General features: G+C 34.8%; 2 protein-coding genes across 2 annotated transcripts; one reads left to right on the top strand and one right to left on the bottom strand.

The window, feature by feature from the left end:
• Positions 1–9,559: 9,559 nt before the first annotated feature.
• LOC113327664 lies at positions 9,560–13,120 on the top strand. The gene is made up of 7 exons (XM_026574817.1): positions 9,560–9,776; positions 9,982–10,074; positions 10,313–10,471; positions 10,768–10,932; positions 12,157–12,210; positions 12,314–12,460; positions 12,562–13,120. Exons 1-7 carry the CDS (start codon positions 9,585–9,587, stop codon positions 12,919–12,921), a joined length of 1,170 nt encoding a protein of 389 aa, XP_026430602.1. The 5' UTR covers positions 9,560–9,584; the 3' UTR covers positions 12,922–13,120.
• Positions 13,121–13,125: 5 nt separating this feature from the next.
• Positions 13,126–15,630, bottom strand: LOC113328110 (proteasome subunit alpha type-1-A-like). Its single transcript, XM_026575202.1, has 3 exons — positions 15,602–15,630; positions 15,049–15,327; positions 13,126–13,231 (listed from the first exon to the last, which is right to left on the bottom strand). Exons 1-3 carry the CDS (start codon positions 15,628–15,630, stop codon positions 13,126–13,128), a joined length of 414 nt encoding a protein of 137 aa, XP_026430987.1.
• Positions 15,631–23,145: the final 7,515 nt, after the last annotated feature.

A 23,145-nucleotide genomic window follows, 5' to 3' on the forward strand; every position in this document is an offset into this window, starting at 1 on the left:
CGACGCTTACAGAGAAGAATTTCTTCCTTCACCTTAATTGCCGAAAGTTAATTCCGTCTTTTCTTCTTTGAATATAGCATTTCGTATGTAACTGATTTAGTAATATCCTCCAAGTAATAACACAGTAATCAATTATAGGGAAAGAGAACAACATCCTTTTAATAACTCAACCAAAAATTCTGGACATAATTTTTATAATCACCTAATAGAAGACAGACACTAACTTCCAAATGGTGCTTTCTTAACACCTGTCAAACAAAATTCCATTAGACATAAGTGGCATGGATATGTACTGATAAGAAAACGGATGCCAATTAATCTTACTAGATGGAGCTAAGGTAAATTATTTGAACATACAGTTGGCCTTAGGTTGTTCTGATTCATCTCAACATGTCTCATTTTTCCTCATGTTCTTATTGTTTTGAGGGCCTTTCATGGGAGATAAGGTAAACTATTTAAACCTATAACTGACCTGAGTTCAAAGTGCTCTAGGCTGGTGCTGTCTACATAAACAAGACGTGCATACTTAGTTACGTGTTCCACTCCTTTGCTGTCCTCCAAGAGCTGATAAACTGGGAAGTTTCAACATATAAACAAGATTTAGAAATACACCTCAGTGACTATATTAAATAACTGTAAACAAACAAAATCATCCAGAAAAATTCATGCAAAAAGGTTATAAATTGTAAACAGATATAACAAGATCACTAAGTATGATTACTGTATCATGCATACCGAAATTTATGGACTCTTTAGTTATAGAAACTAATCCAAATGATTCGACATCGGGAATCCGGAGAACTACACCTATAAAAGATTGCTATCGTAGTAATATTGAAAATGACGACTATAAAAAAGATCCTAATATAGCAATGACTACTACCAGCAGCATATGAATCTCAATAATCATCTGCATGATAAAAATCACACCAAGCTTTGCAACATTTTTCATCCAATCCACCATTTGTCTATGAACAAAAGAGCAGAACATCATTCACAATAAATCAAACATTAAAATACCATTAATTATGACTAAGCTACCAGCTTATCACCTACTAAATTAAACAAAAAAAATAGATAAATTACCAGTGGTAGTGAAATGGTTGGAGGTAAAATGGAATGAGTTGCTTTCTCAGCTCGTAAAGAAACTTTCTCCTTCTCTATTGATATGTACTATGTGAAAATCGGATACATATTGATATGTACAGTTTGAAACTTAGTAGATATCACGCTTTTGATATTATCTCCTTCTTTAATAAGCAAGTTGATGGTGCCAACTCTTACAGACCCTATTAGCAATATTAGGTAGATATCATGGAGAAGCAAAATAATAATAGGAAAAATCAGCTCATTTTAAGTCATTCAATAACCAAAAATATTTCGGTTGCATCTCATTTTATTTTTACGTACCTTTGATGTGTAAAATTTAAAAATCTAAACAAAATCAACAACAACAAATGAATTGAGAGACAAATTTGAATATAACAATTATATTATGAGATACTAGGAATGCAAATACTTACAGGAAAAAAAGTCTCATAGTTTTGGACGAGTGATTAAAATTGTTTTAGTGCTGGACTACGCACTAAACGATTCTTCTAAACTGGATTAATCAGTAATTGATGTAGATTTTAGATAACCAAAATTAATGATTATGTGAAACCCAGTTATATCCGCAAGCGCACAGGTCAATAATAATATAGATAGCAAATGCGGTTCGTTCCCACAGGGAGTGTGAAATACTCTACCAACTAATACCAAAACAAAATAATCAAATAGATAATGTTTTAATGATTTTTCAGAAATTAGGGACAAAAATGAAATAATAATAATTCAAACAATAATGGGAAAGGGTTGATAGGGTTTTCGATTTTCACCAATTCAATCATATAAAACTCTACTAATCTCTATTTATTACTCAAGACAATTTTGAAACCAATCTCATGTCTCGGAAGATTGTATGTTAAATTCTCAAATATAGTTTCTCCGTTGTAATCTTCTTCGCTTCAAGGGTAGTGATTCTAAAGCATTACCTATCTATCCTTGCATACCACGTCTAGGGATTTAATCGAAGCATGAAATATCAATTCAAAAGCATAAATAATCTAGAAAATCACATGAGCAATTAAATACCAAGCTATATGAAGAGAAATTACTAATCAATGAATTATTATTAGAAATATCATTGTTGAGTCTATATTATTAAATTGGTTTTCATCTCAACCCTAACAAACAATTTAGCAAACAATGGAGAAAAATGAAATCAAAACTGCAAACCCTTGTTTCTCCGCTTCATGGCTCTGCAGCCGCCCCCCCACAACACAGACGCCACTCCACCCTTTTTATGGTTCCTCCACTTCAAACATATTAAAGTGTACATGAGAATAATATATTCTTTCCTTATCAAATTTTTGCATGTCAATAATTAAAGTAAGAAGTATAATTCTTTCTCCAATCACAATTAATTCCCTTGCATGTATCTTTGACCACCAACCAAAATGCATGTTCACAATCTCGTGCCCATGTTTAATATAGTTCACTCCCACTAATAATGGTAAGTAAAATAATATTACTTCATTACTTTATTTTCTTTCGTTTTCCATAATACCACTTCATTTCCTTATTTTCTTTCCTTTTCCGAGTGAGAGTTGCATGTATGTGGATCCCATAATACTTCATGAATATATTGTCATGCCATATACCATCTTGCAAAATCTTTTCACATTGAATACTGATTCCCTCTTGACAACCACAATATTCTCTCATTAATAAATTAACACCAATTAATTATCCCCATATATTTTTCTTCTGCATGTCATTACCCGATTGAGGTGTGCCACTAAGGAAACAATCTTGGATATTGAATTTGGAAGTGTAGCAGGTGCTTCAAGAATTAATGCGGATACCTTTGGAAACTCAATTTTGTTCATGCTATACGTAAATTTACGCCAACACCGTTTTAGTTTCATATTCACCATTTCGACTCCCTTCTGTTGTCATGGTAACTAGACTGGTTGCTGATATATGGAAATACCAGGCCAACCCCGTTTCATCATGGTGGTTACTGATACATGGAGATACCAGGCCAACCTCATTTATCATTGTGTTGTGATATATAGAAATACCAGGCCAGCATATTTGATCATTGTGGTTGCTGATACATGGAGATACCAGGTCGACCCGGCTGCTGATACATGGATATACCAAGCCAGCATAATAAGTGCTGATGATATATAGAAATACCAGGCCAACATAATAAGTGCTGCTGATATATAGAAATACCAGGCCAACATATTTTCCATTTTCGTCGCAAACACCATTAAGTCTCACATTTTGCTGTTTATTCGTTGGATGATCGAATTCACTTGTACTTTCTAAAAAAGCACTAAAATAGTATTAGTAACTAAAATATTGAATCCTAGCTAATATAAATATGGGTATAAAATGTAGAATTTACATGCTCATCAGTAATTCCTAGGTTTTTAGTTGGTCCTGCAAACCCGACCCAACTTAACCTATAATCCAGCGGCAAAAAATAATTAACCGGAGGTACAAAAACCTTTTAAAAACTGTAATTTACATCCCTTCCCATCACCATTCACGTGTGATATCCTCTGCGTCCCTAAATTCGTGTGAATAGAAACACGGTTCTCTCAAAATCTCTTCGTTCCTCGTCTGTCTTCGTTCTCCTTCTGTCTTCATGTTTCTTTTTCGGTTAAATCCACAGAAACCTAGATATACAAATCAAATCACGTGATGATCATCGAAAACCTAGTTCTACAACAAAGAAATTACATGAAATCAAAAATCTCATTTTTGAGGAATCGCAAGAAACAAAACCCTAGTTTACTAAGAAAAATTAGCATAATACGAGATTCTTCTCCCAAAAACCGGTAGAAGAATATCATTTTGAAGAACAAAATACTCCAAATTCTGATCCTAAATCAAAGAAGAATAAATCTGTTGTTTCTGAACCAAAAGAAGAAGAAGATGTCGATTAATAACTGACATCAAAGAAACATGGGATTTCTTCCAAAAAAGAAAAGAAAATGGTATTACTTCTAATTTTATAAAATACAATACAATATGTATAATGTTTTTATTCTTATTTTTGTTGATCCTTCGTAGCAATTTTTTCATATGATCCTACAGATGAAACCCTTGATGTGGATATTAAGATGCACTCAGGGTTTTTATTTATTGATTGCTTTTGGATTATATATAGATGTACTCAGGGGCTTTATTTACTGATTGCTTTAGGTACATATTAAGCCTAGTTTAATTGGGGGCCATAACTTTCGATTGGGGGCCATGGAATTTTGTTTGCCCCCCAAAATTTTCAGGGGTGTAAATATCGCAATATGAATATACTATTTTACCCTTCACTAATTAACTATCCTAATTAAGGCCCTAATCTATATACCCTAATTAAATCAAAGAGAAAATCAGTTTCTCTTTTATCTTCATCTTCCTCTCCTCCCTTTCTCTTCTCCACCTCCACCATTAACGACTCCACCTCCACCGAGGAAAATTCTTCGAACCGATTCATCGCGTAATCGTCGATGATAAAATTTTAATCGACGATTAACTTCTTCTACAAATATGGCTAAAACAAAGCAAACTGCTCGCAAAGCACTTCAAATTCCTAATCTTGTAGATGCGGTGAATGCAAAGGTGTACGTGCGAAGAGCTCCTGAAGCAAGCAAATCGAAATCCAAAAAGGGAATGGCTCCAATTAGAGGGTACGTGAACTTAAACCCACCTAATATTCGATGTTTTGGTTGTTTTTTGATTGTGTAATCGAGATTGGTAACTGAAAAATAGAAGTTACAGAGTGAGAGTTGTTAGCATCGAAGAAATAATACCCTAACGACTCTTACATTGCATGCTTTTTCTATGAAAAATCGTTAACCTGTTAGTGTAAATATGACGACCCTTGTTCTGCTACTTCGACTTTTTTTTCCCTAGAATAGAGTCGTCGCCATATTAGGTTGAAGATGACGACTGTAGTTTGACGACCCCAAATTAGTGCTTAACGACTCTGGGTTGAACTTGAACTGCCTTCTGTTGGAGAAAACGATAGATTCGTCAGTAGTATATAATCCCTAGACTAGAGTCGTTAGTAATCTATAATCCCTAGAGTCGTCATCTCTTTTAAAGGGTCGGCAGTTACTTGTTTGACGACCCAAGTTTAATCTTTAACGACCCTTTAAGGACCAAAATCATCCTCACTGTCCAATTTTTGCAAAGAGTCGTTACCTTATAAATTAGAGTCGTTATTTTGTTAGAGCATATCATTGACGACTCTTTAACTGATAGAGATAAAGTTGATTTCTTATAAAGAAAATTTTCGTGTTTGGAATGTAGTGACTAGAAAACGAAAGACAAGGTTGAAATCACGATAACTCCTCCTTCGAAACCTCCCCGCAACGATAAATATTTACTTGCCGGTCCATTGCGCGGAAGAAGGCCGAGTGAGGTGTCATTTTCTATCACCGAACCAATAGACAAAGGTAATAAGTTGTCCAATTCGTCAGAATCAGACACTCTTGTTGTTTCATCTAACACTAGTGCTGAAGAAGAAGATGAACAAGAAGAAGAGCAAGTAGAGGAGGAACAGGGTGTAGAACATGAGATACAAGAAGAAGAGATTCAATAAGAATAAGAGGAACAAGAAGAAGAGCAAGAAGAGGAGGAATAGGGTGAAGGTAATGGTAGTGGTGATGATGAGGATGATGATAATGAGGAGGAACAACATAAAGGTAATAATGGCGGTGATGATAATGATGATGAGGAGGAAGAGAATGAAGGTAATGATGATGAAAAGGATGAAGATGGTGACGATAGTAAAACCACTGTTGAGGATGAGAAAGAGAATGAAAAGAAGAAAAAGATGGTAAAGAGAGTTAAGAAGGGTGGAACAGATATTGCACCCAGTGCGAGACACGTTCCCGCTACTCATTTGATGTTGCCTCCTCTTCGAGGTGGTAAACTTAGAGAAGAACCTAGAGATGGGGGAAAAGTTCTATTTGGATATCCTGGATCATGACTCCATTCAATAATGAAGATAATTGTGCCATTACAAGAGCTTGGAAAACAGTCACTAACCACTTTGAAAGTCTAGACAAAGACATTGATGAAACATCGGATGCTTGGTGGAACCGCGTATTCATCGTTTTTGTGGAGTTGGACGGAAATTGCAACTCAAGGTCTTTGAAACAAGTCAAGGAACGCTTCCAGAAGATACAATTCGAGTGTGATATTTTGAAAAGAGAACTTAAGGATGTTAGGGAAGCCTTTCCGGATATGTTGAGTGTTGTAAGAGTAAGGATTTGAACAAGAGGTAAAACTTATAAAAAGATTTGATCGATACTAACTAAGTATATTTGCATTTTCAGTTGGGGAAGGCGTATCGCTATTATGAGGAGCTTCGTGGGGAAAAGTTTGATCTCCACGATTGCTACTTTATCTTGGAAGGCACTAGATATAACTACGCCATATATGATTAAGTGTATCAGTGCACCTTTATTATCTATTGTATTTCATTTCCTTCAATGCAACGCTATGCGAGATGTATGCCTTTTACGATTCAATGAAATGATTCTATGAAATCAAAAATTATGAGAATCTAGTGCAAGGGTCGTTATTTTATATAACTAATCAAACTAACGACTCTAAAAGAAATTAGTAATTGATAGTTAGGATCGTCATTTCATATGACTACATGTATGACGACCCTAAGTGTTACTTTTTATAGAGATTTTTGTTTTTAGAGTCGTCAATGTGTAAACAAAACAATAAAACGACTCTAAGTGACCTAGTTAAAAAGGTTCGTCAATGTTTAGCACACTATCCTAACGATTTTTCATAACCTGGAAAAGTTGCAGGTTTGAGTCGTTACTGGTAGTGTCAATATACTGACAACCTTAGAGAGTCGTTTGGGTATACACCCCCCGACTTTGACGACCCTTTCTCTAAGTTGTTCCATAGTGTGGATGATTCAACCACTTGGATCACCATTCCGACAATTTGAAGAGTATAGGAAGTTTACCTGATTGTTTTGGCCTTGGGGTTCCTCATTTTGAGTGTTGGTTCCTTCATCTTGAGAAATGGGATCTTCGTTGCAACCATTATCCATGCCTTCCTCTATCAACATCTCCTCATCAAACATCCAACCCATATCATTAGTTGAGACAGTCTTACCATCAACAAAATCATTGTTGTTATTTGAAGCTTCACCAATCTCATTCTCTCCACTTGAATCACCCATTTGTAAAAATCCTAGGTTTTCCTCTCAAAACTCCTCCTCTTCTCAACACATAGAACACATTTTTCATAATTTTTTTCCTAAAATCAGATTTTAATCTTAATACACTTAATTCCTAATACTAACCATATAAGGGCAGTTTTGCCATTTAGAAAATATTTTTTTAAGGGGTGACCCAAATTAGAATTGGGTGACCTTTTTTTTCCGTAATGCATAACCCCCAATTGGAAGTTATGGCCCCCAATTACTCAGGAATGTTAAGATGTACTCAGGGATTTTATTTACTTATTGCTTTAGGTACATATTAAGATGTACTCAGGGTCTTTATTTACTGATTGCTTTTGGTACATGTATAGATGTACAACGTATCTTTTAGATACATATTTAGATGTACTGGGGGTCTTTGTTTACTAAGAGCTTCTCCAATGGTGGTTGTGTGTGTTTGCTAGGTGGCAACCCAACTAAGACATCTCATTCCAATTTTTCCTTAAATTTAGGGGGAAAAACATTTCATCTCCAATGGTGTGGTAAGTGATTTTTTATGAATTAAATGCATTCTTTATTTTTAGTAAATTTTAGATTTTATTACACCTACAGAGGACTATTTAATATATTGGAATTAATTTTAGGAAGCAAAAGCTTAATAGGATAGCCTGACATTGTCAAGATGAATGTCTAAAACTTGACATTCACCTTGACAATGTCTAACAAAAACTAAGTCATGTCATCTTCACATTGATTTAAAAAGTTGGGTTGGAGAAGATTTTTAGGAAAATGAATGTTTATCCAATGTGGACCTAGACATTTATCTTCACATACATTCCATTGGAGAAGCTCTAATAGTTTTAGATACATATTTAGATGTACTATGTTCCAAAAGGAAAAAGTGAAAATGTTCTTTTTCTTTGTTACTTTAGTCCAATAATATTTTGGGGTTTTGTCAATAAGTATTTTCATAGTTTTCAATACATATGTACTTGGTACACAATAGCATGTACTACTTTGCGAAAGGAAAATTCATGTAAGAACATACTGTTTTTGACATTACATATTGATATGTGTACTGATAGAAAGACTGTCTTACAATACATATCCATCACTGATATGTACCTGGAGACTCATAAAAAAGACAAGGTGCCAATCTATGAGTCACAAAAAGAAAAACATATCCAATTTGATCAAACTCATAAAAAAAACGGAAAATGGGTCATTTGTCCAAATATTTTTAAAACATGGTTCAAATAGACGAGTAAAAATTATTACGGGTGAAATGGACACCAAAAAAATAGCGAGGATGAAACTGGATTCATCCTGACTTAAACTTAAAAAATAGCAAGGATGAAACTGGATGCATCCTGATGTAAATTAAAAATAAGAAAAAGTATTTGAAAATAAGTAGGATGAAACTGTTTATATCCTAGCTATTTTTAAATTTTTGTCCATTTAAACAGTATCAAAATTTAAATGTCCTTTTCACCCAGGAATTATTGATTTTGGTCTTTTTTAACCAATTTTGTGTAAAAAAAATACTAGAAATTAACTTACCATAATAACGATTTGAAAACCTTAACGAAAATCACTTTATTCGTGTAGAACTGAAGTATATCATCTCTATCGGTATTATAAACGGAGGGTGATTTAGGCATTTAAGAAAAGGCAGCATAAGGTCTCGCACGTGTGCTGGACGAGCGAGTAAAAAATCTGGTCCAAAAACATGTTTTTGGACAAGTGATTAAAATTGTTCTAGTGGTGGACTATACACTAAACGGTTCTTCTAAACTGGATTAACCAGTAATTCCTAGTGTTTTTTTTTGCGCTTACAGTTGTTGCTTTCCTATTTCTAATGAGCCCAATCCTGTTTTGGAACCCAAGTATATCTTCAAATAATGCTTCAAATAATGCAGTTACTAAAAAGACAACTGTCAGGCTAACTCTATGAATAAGGCAGTACTGGTAAGCTTCAACTAAGCAAGCCTTCATCCTTACAGATAACTAGACAATGTCAAGAGATAGAGAGCCAAGGAACTTGGAGGACATCTCACGATCAGTGTGCTCTCGTATGGAAGCAGAGCAAAGATACATTTTTCATTTTTTGTTTTTGTTAATTCAGACCACAACATAAAGGAAAAACATCGAGTCATAAATGCCAGATTCTAATATGGAAGAGTATCAAAATATTAATGCCAAAGGAATATCAAAAATTTATTACATTTCCAAGTTTTAACAAAGTCAGTCCTTTATAAAATCCGACTGCAATTGCATTTTCCATACGATTCTCCTCTTCTAATCAAATTATTTTATTTATATTCATCAATTCATGGCTTCATTTTTTGGTCTAAAGATTGGTAGCTTTCAGACAATATTTTTTGTGGGACTGGTTCTCGCATATCATGTAGTTATACTAGTGGAAGGAGGAAGGGATATTGCGAGTAGATTATCGGAAGAAGAGGATTTGGAGTTGGAAAGACAACTCAACATTCTAAACAAATCACCTATCAAAACAATTCATGTAAGTATTAGGTCAGAAATATATGTTTTGTTCATTTGTTGATGTCACAGAGTCAGAGATTCTTCTAATAGATATGAGGCCAAGTCATGTATGATATTCACGACCAAGATCAGACTGAATAATTTGTAATATATTGATTCTACAAATTAAGTTAAACAATTAAATGAGATTAGTGTTGAATTATTTTGTTTGTTATGGTGAATAGACTGGTTGGGGAGATATCTATGATTGCATCGAATTCCACAAACAACCTGCCTTTGATCATCCTCTGTTAAAAAACCGTACAATTACTATCTCGGTAATGTTTTCTTCTCTCAACATATTACATTTTATTTTGCTCACTTCTTGTTTAATTAGGAGAACAAGGAAATTATTATATGGAAATTATTATCAATAAACATGTTTTAATGGTTGAGTTTCATTTTAGGAAAGCCCCATGAATCTTTTTTAAATGAATGCCCCATTTTTGAGGGATGGGGGAAGTATTTTCTATTTCATATTTGTAATTGTTATCTAATGGTTGAGTCCCACTTCAGAAAATAGACGAACCGGTATCTACAAGACCACATAAAACACTGATGAGTCAAATCGAAGGGTGCCCAAAAAGAACGGTTCCTATTCGTAGGACAACTAAAGAAGATCTGATCCGAGCCAAACATTTATCTTCCTCATCCAACACTGCTGGTGATGAATATGTATGCTATGTCTAATTCTAATTGTCTTTTATGTTATCAACTTATTAGTGATGAATTTTTTTATATACAATAAAACTTCTTTAAAATAATAGTTTTGGGTCCGGAAAAAATTATTATTTTAGAGAGATTATTATTTTAAAGAGAAGAAATTTTATCTGTGCAAGTCTAACTGGGACTAAAGAATTTTATTATTTTACAGAGATTGTTATTTTAACGAGTATTATTTTAAAAAGTTTCACTGTATTGTATACCACGCTCAACTGATTTTATTGGTTGCGAAAATTGTTGATTATCAGTTTGCAGGTATGACTGTTCAACAAAAAGGCGAACGGTACTTTGGAGCCAGTGGTTTAGCAAACGTATGGAATCCCAAAGTAAACACTGATCAATCTAGTGGAGCTGAAATTCAACTTGTAGCAGGCCCGATAGAACATGCTAATTATATCATATTTGGATGGACAGTAAGTATTATTTTCTCTATTTATTTGGTTCAAAATTAAATATCAACAATTTGGACAAACTATCGTCTAGATCCTACACCTAGGAAATTGGTTGTGTCCCCTTTTGGGTGTGAACATATAATGACAATGAAATAAAAACCAATAACTAATTTGGTCTGGATTCTGCATCAGATTACTAGCAAAATGATGTTTTTTTTATCGATATCACTCTAGTACGGTGGCTAATTGTTAGGTGATGATAACAATGAGTCAATGACTTTTAATTTCAGCTCGAAAATAACTCGTGAATTCTAAGAAAATTATTGATCTGGAAAAAAAGGGTTAATTAAATATATTTTCGAAAAAAAATTCTTCCTCAGCTGATGAAGAACGGCCACACTTTCAAACTCCTTTCTGTTTTTCTTTCCTTTGAAAACTGAATTTTAGTTTAAATTAATAAATATATATGAAGGGTATAATTGTAATGTTGCACAATTTTTAATGGATCCCTGATGGGCTTTTGATTGAGAAGGGTATATTTGTTGTGTTATCAAGGTATTTGTGAAGCCCATGAAAAGGAGGGGCAATTATATAATTACCACGGAAAAAAAAAACAATCTCTATCCATCAATAAAAAACCAAAAAAAATAAAAATTAATGGTATTGATCCGATGTTGCGATCAAGGTGTAAATTAGGCCGTGCTAGCATGAGCACAGGCCAACCCAGGACGTGAGTTAGCTCAGCACGTTACTTTAGTGTGTTGTGCTGGTCAGGCTAATCGACACGGTGGCACAACACTGTACGTGACACGGATGAGAACGTGGCACAACACGCGAGAAAAGCACATCAAAAATATGTATAAAACACTGCACGATGTGAAACAATACAACACAACACTTTTTTTTAGTATATTTCATTAACGAGTTTTTATTCTTACCGTATTTGTTCTTCGTGTGTTTATTCTTACCATTTGTTGACATTCTATCTTCGTTATGTCGAATTATTTTAATAATAACACATATAATATCTAAATATTTCAAAATATTTACTTAGAAAAATATAAGGTAGATGTGCCACGCACGCCGCAATATGCTCTCGAGCACGTCACAACACACTATGTATCACGCGGCCGCCTTTTGATCGACTGTGCTGAACTATGTCGGCTCGTTTAACACCTCTAGTTGTGATTTCCTTATTATGAATTGACTAGCATTTTTATTTTTATTTTTACTTACGTTCACCAGGTAGACCCAGGATTGTATGGTGATAATGCGACTCGGACTTATACATATTGGAGCGTAAGTTTTGACAGAAATGACATTTATATTAATCTTTGTTACATTTTGGTTCAGCTTGGGAGAGGTTTATAATGCTTTTCTTATTTTTAATGTTTTGTATTAGAGTGATAGTGGTTACACGACAGGTTGCTATAATACTCTCTGTCCTGGATTTGTGCAACTCCACCCAACATATACTCCCTTTTTGCACTTCAACAAAACATCCGTCATTGCAGGCGAGCAGATTCAATTGTTTTCGAGCATACATATGGTATGTAACTAACCTAACCGATATGTGGAAATGTGTATTTCCCAATCGTTGCACAAGAATAATAAGTTCCAAAGTTTTAAGCATTTTGTGTTACACTGCAGGACCCTGAAACCGGGGACTGGTGGTTGATAATAGACCAAACTGTCAAAGTTGGTTATTGGCCAAAAGATCTATTCACCCTGTTTCATCTAGGCGCAGAGTATATTTACTGGGGTGGTCGTGTAAGGTCTGGGAAAGATGGGATTGCTCCAGAAATGGCTAGTGGTAGTAAACTGGATGATTTTCCCAATCATGTTGGTTATTATGCATCTCTTAATTATACAAACGAGGTCGAGGGAGATTGGATACTTGTTCAACAAGGTCCAATTTCAGTTGATTGTAAAGGGTCTTACGATGCAAGTTGGAAATATTCTGAAGACCACGTCCTTATGTATGGAGGACCTGGTGGACCTTGTGCTTGACTGGTGAAAGCTGTTGGTGTGCAAATAAAAGCTTTTGTAACCAAAAATAAGAAAGCATTTATATGAATCCATATAGCTTTCTTCAATTGTTGTTTTTATCTTAAATTGTAGGAGTATATTTGTATTCCAAATGAGACAGAGCACCCATAAAAGCAGTGTAAACAAACCGCACAAAATAAAAACTTCCCAATAACTGCTACTCACCTAAAATGTGTCAATGGCGTTCAGATCGGACACAGACGGTTTTAAATGAGTTTGTATTCGTTCACATTTATCAAAAACATCCATGGCTGCTGTGACATACTTGTATCTGCATGACCACATAGACATATAGCAGACACTGTAAAGCATCGATAGGAAGTTAGTTACTTACTAAATAAGGGGACTCAAATTCACGTTAATTATCCCTATGTACGCCTGAAGAAGTTTTATAAACAACCAATAAGCATAAAATCATTTTCAAAGTAACAAGAGAAACTGATATGAAAACAACAAAGATCGTAATAAATAAAAACTTGAGAAAATGGGCTATTTAGCCAAAAGAGTACTTTTTCACGGTCATACGGACCGGTAAACATTTTATCTGGATCAAATGGACAGTACTCTTTTTTGTTTGAAAGAGACTAAACTACCCTTTAAATCAAGCTACTTGATATGTTCTTCTCGTCTTCTCCGTCGCCTCAAACAGAAACCAGATCTAAAAAAGCCATTACAAGCTCTTGTTTTCCATCAGCTTCTGCACCTCATATTTTCCATTACCAAACAGCACGTACCATCGTCTTCGTCTTCTTTCTACATCGTCTCCAATATCAAACCAGTAACATATTCCTCTACCATCTCTATCTCCTCCACAAATCACCAACACCAACATCGACATCATCAACTTTATCCAACAACACCATCATAGGTATCATCAACACCACCATCAAAATGGATTTTCTGTGTGCGTAATTTAATTAATTTCTCAAATTAGGGTTTTATGTTAACTCGATTTTAGAAGATAAGAAATGAAGAATATCCTCAAATTGGTAAATTTCTTAACCTTAATTGTATTTTGATTGCAATTGATTTCAAATTTGTTCATCTTAATTAGATGAAACAGGTTTTATCCTGTGCTAGATTGAGTTGAACAGACATGGCGAAACTGGTTTCATCTTATACTAAATTGGGTTAAATTTGCTTTCACCCATTTTAAACTAGGATGAAACCGGTTTCATCCTATACTAAATTGGGTTGAATTTGCTTTCACCCATTTTAAACTAGGATGAAACCGGTTTCATCTATAAGTAGGATGAGTCTATTATTTTTGAATTAGGTATCACCCATTGTAACAAACACTACACCATTTTTCGGGATTAGCAACGGCTGCTTGCTGTTGCAAAAGGGACTTGCAACAGCAGACAGCCGTTGTGAAATGTGGCGTTGTATTTTTTCGCAACAGCTCAAGAGCCTTTGCGAAATTTTTTCCGCAACGGTTTTCGGTTCAGCCAACTGTGTTTTTCTTTCACTTTGCAACGTTTACGGCCGTTGCGAATAGGTTTAGCAACAGCTGGGTGGTGTTGCTATGTTCTTGTCACAACAGCCTCGAGCAGTTGCGGAATGGAAGATTCGCAACTGTTCTATAGCAGTTGCAAAATTTAGAACTAAAAACACTTAAAACGACTAATCTTAGCCGGACCCGGTTTTAGTATTCTGGTTCTAAATTTAGCAACATTTGTAGGCCGTTGCTAAATTTTTGCAACTAAAAAAAGTCAAGTCAATCATCAGGTGACCTAGTCAAAAGTTCCCTGGAAAATTTTCAGGCCAAGAATTCACTGAAAGAGACATCAATTGCGCATTGAACAATGAAAGAGACATTAAGTGTGCATTGAACAAAGATGTTCTCCATTACTAACAATGTCATCCTGAGTTCAGTTTCTACCTATAAACATTTCTGTATAATCGAAGCAACGCAATGCACCACTTCAAAGCAATGCAACCGCTTCTCTTATAGATCTCCAATGTCCATTGGAGCTGGAGGAGGCATGCTTCTTCTTGCACGTGCACGTCTTCCCTTATCTCTAACAACTCGATAAACTCTTGCGTAGTTTTCTGATCCAAAATGTGAAAATCCTCTTCAAGACCAACAAGAATAACAGTGCAGATTGAGTTGTTAGTTTCTCTCCTTGTAAAGTTTCCTTGATTGCAAAGAGTGCATCTTTGATCAGATCATCACGGGTAGAGTTGGCGAAGGAATCAAATTTGCATTGCAAACAAGTTTTAGTAGATTGTGAGCGGGCCCCAATAGCAAAGGCCTGGTATTCGAAGTAGTTCCCACTTGGGAAATTGTAGTAGAGGTGTGCTCCTGATTCATCCAACCCTCCAACAAGCAGACCAACACCATATGGATGTTTCCATGACCTCTGGCTGAAAACATGCAACAAAGAGAATTAATAATACACATTTCATTGTCCATAAAGAAACCTATTATGCAAGACTTTACAAGCATAGTTTGTACTCAGTTCATTGTCCATCGTGTAGTTTTGCAAAACTAAGAGGAATCAAGCTAATCATATATAAAGATCAGACTAATATGACTACTATTTCCATATGACAACACAAGGATTAAATAAAATGCAGCTCAACAAAGAAATCTAAAAGTACAAAATAATATGTAGTCATAGTATGGAAGTTCACTAACCTGCCAAGGGAATGAGGGAAGTATGTCATATTAGCAAACAAACATGTTCAAGTACCCATATTCAAGTACCCTTAGCAAGAGTAGAATTAAAATTTCACATCTGGAAAGGAAGATTAAGCATTTAAAAGGCAACATCACTGATACCCATTCCATGAGAAAGGTTTAATGAGCAACAGTACAACTCTCGCGATGTAACAAAGTTAATTAAGTAATTATTCATAAGAGTAATTGGTTATTCCTTACAACAAAAACTTCGTGATATCAATATATGTGAATGTAATATGTATGCCTTTAGGTCATGTGAGTTTACTACTAATTGAATCTTTGGGTATGTACGAAACACTAATAGATGCTGAGATGTACTGCTTTATAAGGTCACTAAACTTAATGTTCATCAGCAAGATTATAGAATGAGAAAAATTATTAGACCTAAGATAGCATATAAAAGATTTCTAAAGAATGATAACCAAATGAAAGAAATTTCAGTGAACATGCAAAAGAAAGTGTGTTTCATCTATGCAAGGAATAGATGTATTTATATGTATGAGTTCAACAATACCTACAATTAGTTTTTCATACTTCTTTACAATTAGAATGTATCCTACATGAGGGACGTAGCAGTAAGCATATCATGTACACGTACCGGATGTAGTTGTATCTTCCTAGTCAGTTGAGTCTCTCATACAATGTTTTCTTTAAGAGGGAAGTGAGGTCTCCATGAAGAGGAAGGAACTATTCTTCAAATTCTATATGGCTCTGCTTTTGAACGTATGTTGTCTATATATTTAAGTGTATCGTTAAACTCCTTCAAATAAAGTTTTAAATGATCAGAAACCCAAACTTGTACATCATAGCATCCTCCTAAAGAAAAACTAATGGATATAATTTATGTAAAATGGATAGAAAACAGGTGCATCGTCAAGGAAAGAACTTTGTGCAGATTCTGGACGCCACTTTATCGTGACCTGTTTAAAGACACCATTAACATCATAATTTAACAGCATAAACCTCTCATCATAATTAAGACATAAATGAGCAATGAAAGAATGACTCAGACACCATCACTTAACCTTTTCGCAATTAGTACACTTAAAACACCCACGAAGAACACCTTTAGGAAGGCATGGTCTCGGAGGAAGATGCTGACAATAAAGAACAAAAATATTCAGATCACAAATATGTGATTATAGTTAATTTCATAATGTGAAAGACCAGTTAGATATTTCGAACTTTCAGTACAAGGATGAACCTGATGAGGTTGTCGATCTGTAGATTCCTCATCCGAGCTATCACCTAATTACTGTCGTGTACCCATGGTCTGTACCTAAGAGATATCTTAAGCCTCAGACACTCATTTGCACCCGCAGAGACCATATTACTCATCAAAAATTCACCTTTATCCATCTTCTTTAGAGTGACGGATGTAAGTAAGAAAACCTGGTGGAGCCGACAGATCAACTTTCTCTTCTTTAATAGAAACTCATTTGCATTCAACCCCCATCGATGATGCACATTACAAGGTAAAATGTAAACTCTATATGTACATTGAGACCATATAAGCAAAATGTATACTGACAAACCAAACTACAAACACTCACTATAGGGTAATGCAGAAATAACGAGTATGTGAATGCATCCATCAAACTTCACTGTATCATAGATCTTATCTCAGTTTCTCTGGATAAGAAACAAAAGCACTGAGGTTTAAAGAGATTAAAAATTTAAATTCCCTGCATATCTTGCTGCTGAGCTGCAAATCAGAAGCCAACGTGTATGTGTCGAATGAAGTCAATACCAATTTCTCAGTTCATTCATTAACTAACAAGTTAGTGTTTTCTCAGTTTTTAAAATGTTATAAGCTTAAAGTAAATGATTAATCTAACTTCTTGTTATAAAGTTCCCTCTCAAACCTCAACACTTCTACATAATACTTCTCTTTCTTTATACCATGTTATATAATCCCATTCCTACATGTAATCAGTTCTTGCGCATTAGACTTCTCTTTTTTTCTACCGTGTTCTATAATCCCCTTCCTACATGTAATCAGTTCTTGCGCATTAGATAATTGATGGTGATTTTCTGCTGATGAGGTTAGCAATGATCACATGGAAAACCAGGCAACGCTATATCATTGAGACTACATATTTTAGTACACTTTGAACAATTCCAAAACAATGAATGAGCACAACAACTACATATACAAATCAAAGTAAAGCAAAACTAACTATCTGCATAGCACAAGAATAGCTAGTTCTAGTCCACCTTCATAAACCACTAGCTAATCTTTAATCAACCAGAAACTGAAATTTCAATCTACAAATATTTGATTCATTCTCATAAATAGACTTAAAGGGTCATAAGCAGACATTCTCATAAATAGACTTAAAGGGTCATAAGCAGATAAATATTCAAATCTGGACACGAAACTAGCTGCATAACGTGAACCCAAGATTTGAATCTATAACAAGGATCATTATCAGATGAGCTAAGTTCAAAAATCTAAAGTTTCCTCTAAGAACCCACAAACCCTAGAAACCAGTAAAACAAAAGATTAAAAAAATCTATCAAAATCCCTAGCTCCGTAGTCATAAATAAATTTAAAATCGTGAATCAAATTAAACAACCTCATTCGATCTATAATCGTGAATCAGATCAAACAACTTCATTCGATCTATGCAAAAAACAAGTTTTACCAGTTTATAATTATTGACCATTAAAAGACTCATTCATCTTTTGAACCCTAATCCTTCTTTGAAATTATTTCTTCCTCTAATTATTCAAAACCCACTACTAAAACATCATCACCACCCACCTAATTATCTTCTCATCAATTCACATCAACTCATTATTTCTTTTCAAACCCTAAAGATCAAATATTTCCCATCAACAAAATGGTCTGTTGTTTCATCTTCCCGAAATCTCTCATCCTTAAGATTTGTTGGGTTCCAACTTCAACTTTCACATAGAGAGAACAAACGAAACTTTATTTAATTCATCCAACCAAAAGGTTTTGAATCTGATGTTGGGTGAAGATTAACATCCAGTGGGTTTGCTTTCATTTTATATTGGGTCACAATCAGTACTTGGAGTACATAAAAAACAGTTGAATATGATGGATTATGTAACAATTCTGGCACAAACAGTAGTAAACAAGGGTATTTTCAAGGATAGTGTACTAATTAAGGGAATCTACTTCTTTTTTATGAGTTTATGTCTATTGAGATATCACTTGTTCTTGAAAATATTATTTCAAACAACATCAACATCAAATTCTTATCGACAGTTGGTGTTATTGATAACAGAAGTCCAATGTGAATTTTAACAATCGGTGCTACCTCTTCACATTGGATTTATGTTCAAAGGTTAATGAATTTTAAACTGTTGAAGATTGTTGTTTTTGATTGTTCTCATACTTAGAGTCTTTTCAGTTATGAATATACATCTTCAGTTGGATTTTCTATTATGTTGTACATGGTGCATTTTTCATATTACACTTGCAGACTACTTGTTACTGGGAGTTATGCATTATTTTATGTTGAGAAACTTGATTTAAGAACTTCCAATGTTGATGGCAGATCAGGTGTCTTTTTGAATGGAGCTCTTTATTTGGGAAATGTTGGAAGAGGTGAAATTGCAGTCTTCGATTTGGCTGATGAATCCTTCGGTGAACATGTTCCACTAGATTGATAACACTTTCGTTGGGGTGATTATACAATAGGGGTTTTAGGTGGATATCTGTTCTACGCCAAGAAAGATTACTATTACCAAAATAGAAAACCATCTTTTGACATATGGTTACTTAAGGAGAGGAAGATTGATAATCATGACACACAAGAGCACCAGGAACCATACCAGTCATTGGGTTGGATTAATGAGTTTAGACTTCCCAATAGACAGCTATTAGCCTTAACAGAAACTGGCGGTATTTTAAGTTACAGTTCTAATAATCTCAATATTTACGATCCAAAAGCATCGACCTCTAGACGTCTTACAGTTTTCAAGGAAGGAATATCTCAAGTATTTCCTCACAAAAACACCTTACTTTCATTGAAAGAATTGGGAGAAGAAGATATTAGAATAATGGAGTGATCAGCAAAGACGGAATTAGTTAGGCGATTAAAGTCGCCTTAGGAAGATGAAATTTCTACCTAGACACATACGTATCCGGTATTTTTTGATTTTGAAGTTTTTTCTTTGGCCACGAACAGACGAGCATTCCTCTACTTCCACACATTCCATGCAACTGCGCAAGCAAGGAGACTCCAAATCTCATACATCCGTGATTACATAGACTTACATTTACTTCATCCAGATTATGGCATCAGGGTGATCAGCCTTTGGAATTCTGAAAGGATATTATGTTTTTTAATTATTGTTAGTATGTTTATACAATTATCTATCCTGATTTTATGGGAGTGATTTTTTTTTCAATGGAATTTTATTTTATGGGAGTGATTTATTCTAGTTTTATGTAATTAATTCCCCAGTCAGGAATCCTGTTTTATGGGAGTGATTTATTCTAGTTCTTATTTTAGGCCACTTAAAACCCAAGTTAAGGTTTTATAAGTGAAATATTCTCAGTTCAACTTGTCGGTGGACATCAGCCTCTTCACGGTTTCGATGGAGAATTTAAGTTGCCTTCCAATAGATATTACATTAGACATTGTCAATCGCTTACCCACTGAATCTATTTTTAATTTTTAGAGTGCAAATTAGTATCCAAATCATGGAAAAATCTAATTCTACATCCATCGGTATGTAGGATGCACTCAAATCGACTCCATCATTATACTGATCTTGGAAAGTTGAGTTTTCTTGCCTTGGCTATGGATCAACAACTCCACTATTTTGAATATCTTGAGATCCATAAACCACCCATTAACTTCTCCATTTGAGAATGATTATGCATTTATTGTCTTTTTCGGTTCGATTAATGATTTGATATGTCTTTGTGATATGGAGAAATGGACTTCGCATTTGTAACCCCATGACGAAAGAAATGTGTTATTCTTCCTAAAGGTAAGACTAGCTCTGGTCATTGTAGTTATTGGTCTAGCGGATTTGGTTGCGTTCCTTAAACTAATGAATACAAAGTTGTCATTAGAGGCCATTGTTTATACACTTGGTAACGGCATTGGATGGAGATATGTTACAAAATTTGATTCTGCGGTTCCTAATATTTACGACAGACCAAGTGAATTTTTGAACGAAGCTCTTTATTCGGGGGTAGGATGGAAGAGCGTTGATTATGGTCTTCAATTTGGTTAATGAAACTTTGGTGAAGAACTTCCACAACCTGCTGCTTCGCTAGGCAGTGGAACGCTGTTGAAATTAGGGTTTGGGTATTTGATCTGTACCGAGAGAAATTGCAGCATAGGAGGAACATCTTATAACGTATGGCTGTATAAAAACAGGAATGATAATAGTGACATAAAAGAACTATATCATTCATCAGTTTGGACTTATGAATTTAGACTTCCCAAAGAACAACCATTAGGAAGGGTGGCAATAGTTTAAGCTACAGTACTTGATTTCTCCGTTTTTATGATCCAAATGAATCAATCTCGGAAAGAATTGGGAGAGAAAAATACACGAATATAACGAAGTTAGTTTAAGCTGAGGACGCTGAAGGTGGAAATTAGCCGATGAAGAAGTTTAAGTAGGATGAGATTCCTAAAATCTAATCCTTATAAATGGTAATCTTACAAACTCGAAGCAATATATTTATCATTGTATGTGTTCTATATAAGTTGCAGTCGAATTTATTGAGTGTTGACACTACAATAGCTTAAGCCTTACAAATGAAGAATAATATGACACTAAAAAATTCATGAACACTATTAGAATGCTAACTATTTGGAAGCATAATAAAACTAACTACTATAAGAGCGATGAATGGTTCATATTTTATTATAAATCAGTGCTTCGTCTCTTGTGATCCCAACATGCAGCAACATTCTTTTTCCAGTCGAGATCCTCAGAAGAATGAAAATCCTCTCTGACATTCTCAAGCCACAGATAGTTGCGCGAATAGAAATATTATTGTTCTGTTAACTCGTTTGCAATCCTACTGTGTTGTACTCTCTTGCCGTGACTAAGAATCACTAACTATACAGTTTGTACCCATAAATATTTCCAGGCACTAAACACGATGATTTTGGTGATGATGATCAGATCTAGGATTTTACACAAAACAAGCATAAAGATGATAGACACGAATTTAACGTGGTTCGGCATGGTTTTCCTACTTCCACGGATGAATCCCCGTAGGGAGAGATATTTTATTAATGTATGGGTTACAATGATTTCTGATCCCTTTTAGGGTTTGCTGGTGTATATTCCTTTATAAGGGTGTGTCCTTTTATGGTTATAATTTCCTCTATTTATACAGTTGAGTACCTGGGTTAAACCCTGATTTCGAGATAAACTTCATGTGCAAGTAACATGTTCAGCAAGTCATCCAGAAACTTCCAAAATCCTCTTCCAGGGTTTTTGTATTGGGTCGGTGTAAACGGGCCAAATAGACATGGTCTTGCGGGTTAGACCATCAACCTTGACTTTGACTGACATGGTTGACTTTCGTTGTAGACCGCGACTATCGATCTTTGACTGGCAGACTGCCTTGACAGGAGACTGGATGGAGGCTGGCTGACTGCACGACTGGCAACATGGAGGGAGGCTGGCTGGTAGCAAGGCTGAGTATTTGGGTGGAAACTAGTTGGCAGTTCGACTGACAACTTGGTTGGACGCTGGTTGGCAGCACTGCTGGCAATATGGATGGAAACTTGCTAGAAGCACGGTTGGCAAGTTGGCTTGGAAAGTTGACCGTCGGTTGACTTTGACCATTGACCAAGGCGTTGACTTTGACTGTTGACCAGTCAATGACTTCATGGAGCACTGAACTAGCTGGTAGTTACTTCGGTTGGTGGGCTAGTGGACTGTGTTGGTTGGCTGGATGGCAACTGAATAGTGACCCAGACAATTTTCTGGCACAATATGTTGCAATTTTACCATGGTACAAACATATACTATTCATGAATACAATGAGAACAGTAAGATACCCATTGAGGTAGAAGGATTCATCCAACATCTCCATTTAACAATATTATACTTTGGTTGGTTCATTTAATGGTTTGATATGTCTTCATGAAAATGCTGGAGATTTTATGAACGAGTAATTTAATGATATGAATATTGTTTTGTTGTTTTCTAGGAATGAAAAACTATTTAAAGCAGATTTTCACTTATGATGGATCACTAGAAAATGTGAAAAACATTTCAAAGTAGAACTATGTGCTACTGATTTTCACTTATGTTGTTTATGAAAATAGCCAGTGGAAAATAAAGATACGCACGTCTTTGTTATTTATTGGGAAAATAAATTAGCATTTTCTGTTATTTATTTTCACTGATTTTTTTTTTGAAAGAATATATTTATATAGATTATCATATTTTTCTTTAGGAAAAATGTTTACCATGGATGTGATTTGTGTCGGATACATAAAATTTAGAGATACCTGAAAAGTGAATGACGTTTATTGAAG

Source organism: Papaver somniferum, unplaced genomic scaffold, assembly GCF_003573695.1.
Source record: "Papaver somniferum cultivar HN1 unplaced genomic scaffold, ASM357369v1 unplaced-scaffold_107, whole genome shotgun sequence".
In the NCBI taxonomy this organism is placed as follows: Eukaryota; Viridiplantae; Streptophyta; class Magnoliopsida; order Ranunculales; family Papaveraceae; genus Papaver; species Papaver somniferum.

Coding starts and splice junctions, on each gene's coding strand:
- LOC113328110 (XM_026575202.1), bottom strand. CDS start 15,630: ATGACATACTTCCCTCATTCCCTTGGCAG. Junction 15,328..15,601: donor TTCCCTCATTCCCTTGGCAG/GTTAGTGAACTT, acceptor GCATGTTTTCAG/CCAGAGGTCATGGAAACATC. Junction 13,232..15,048: donor CAATCTGCACTGTTATTCTT/GTTGGTCTTGAA, acceptor GTGGTCATGCAG/ATACAAGTATGTCACAGCAG.
- LOC113327664 (XM_026574817.1), top strand. CDS start 9,585: ATGGCTTCATTTTTTGGTCTAAAGATTGGTAGCTTTCAGACAATATTT. Junction 10,933..12,156: donor ATATCATATTTGGATGGACA/GTAAGTATTATT, acceptor TACGTTCACCAG/GTAGACCCAGGATTGTATGG. Junction 12,211..12,313: donor GGACTTATACATATTGGAGC/GTAAGTTTTGAC, acceptor GTTTTGTATTAG/AGTGATAGTGGTTACACGAC.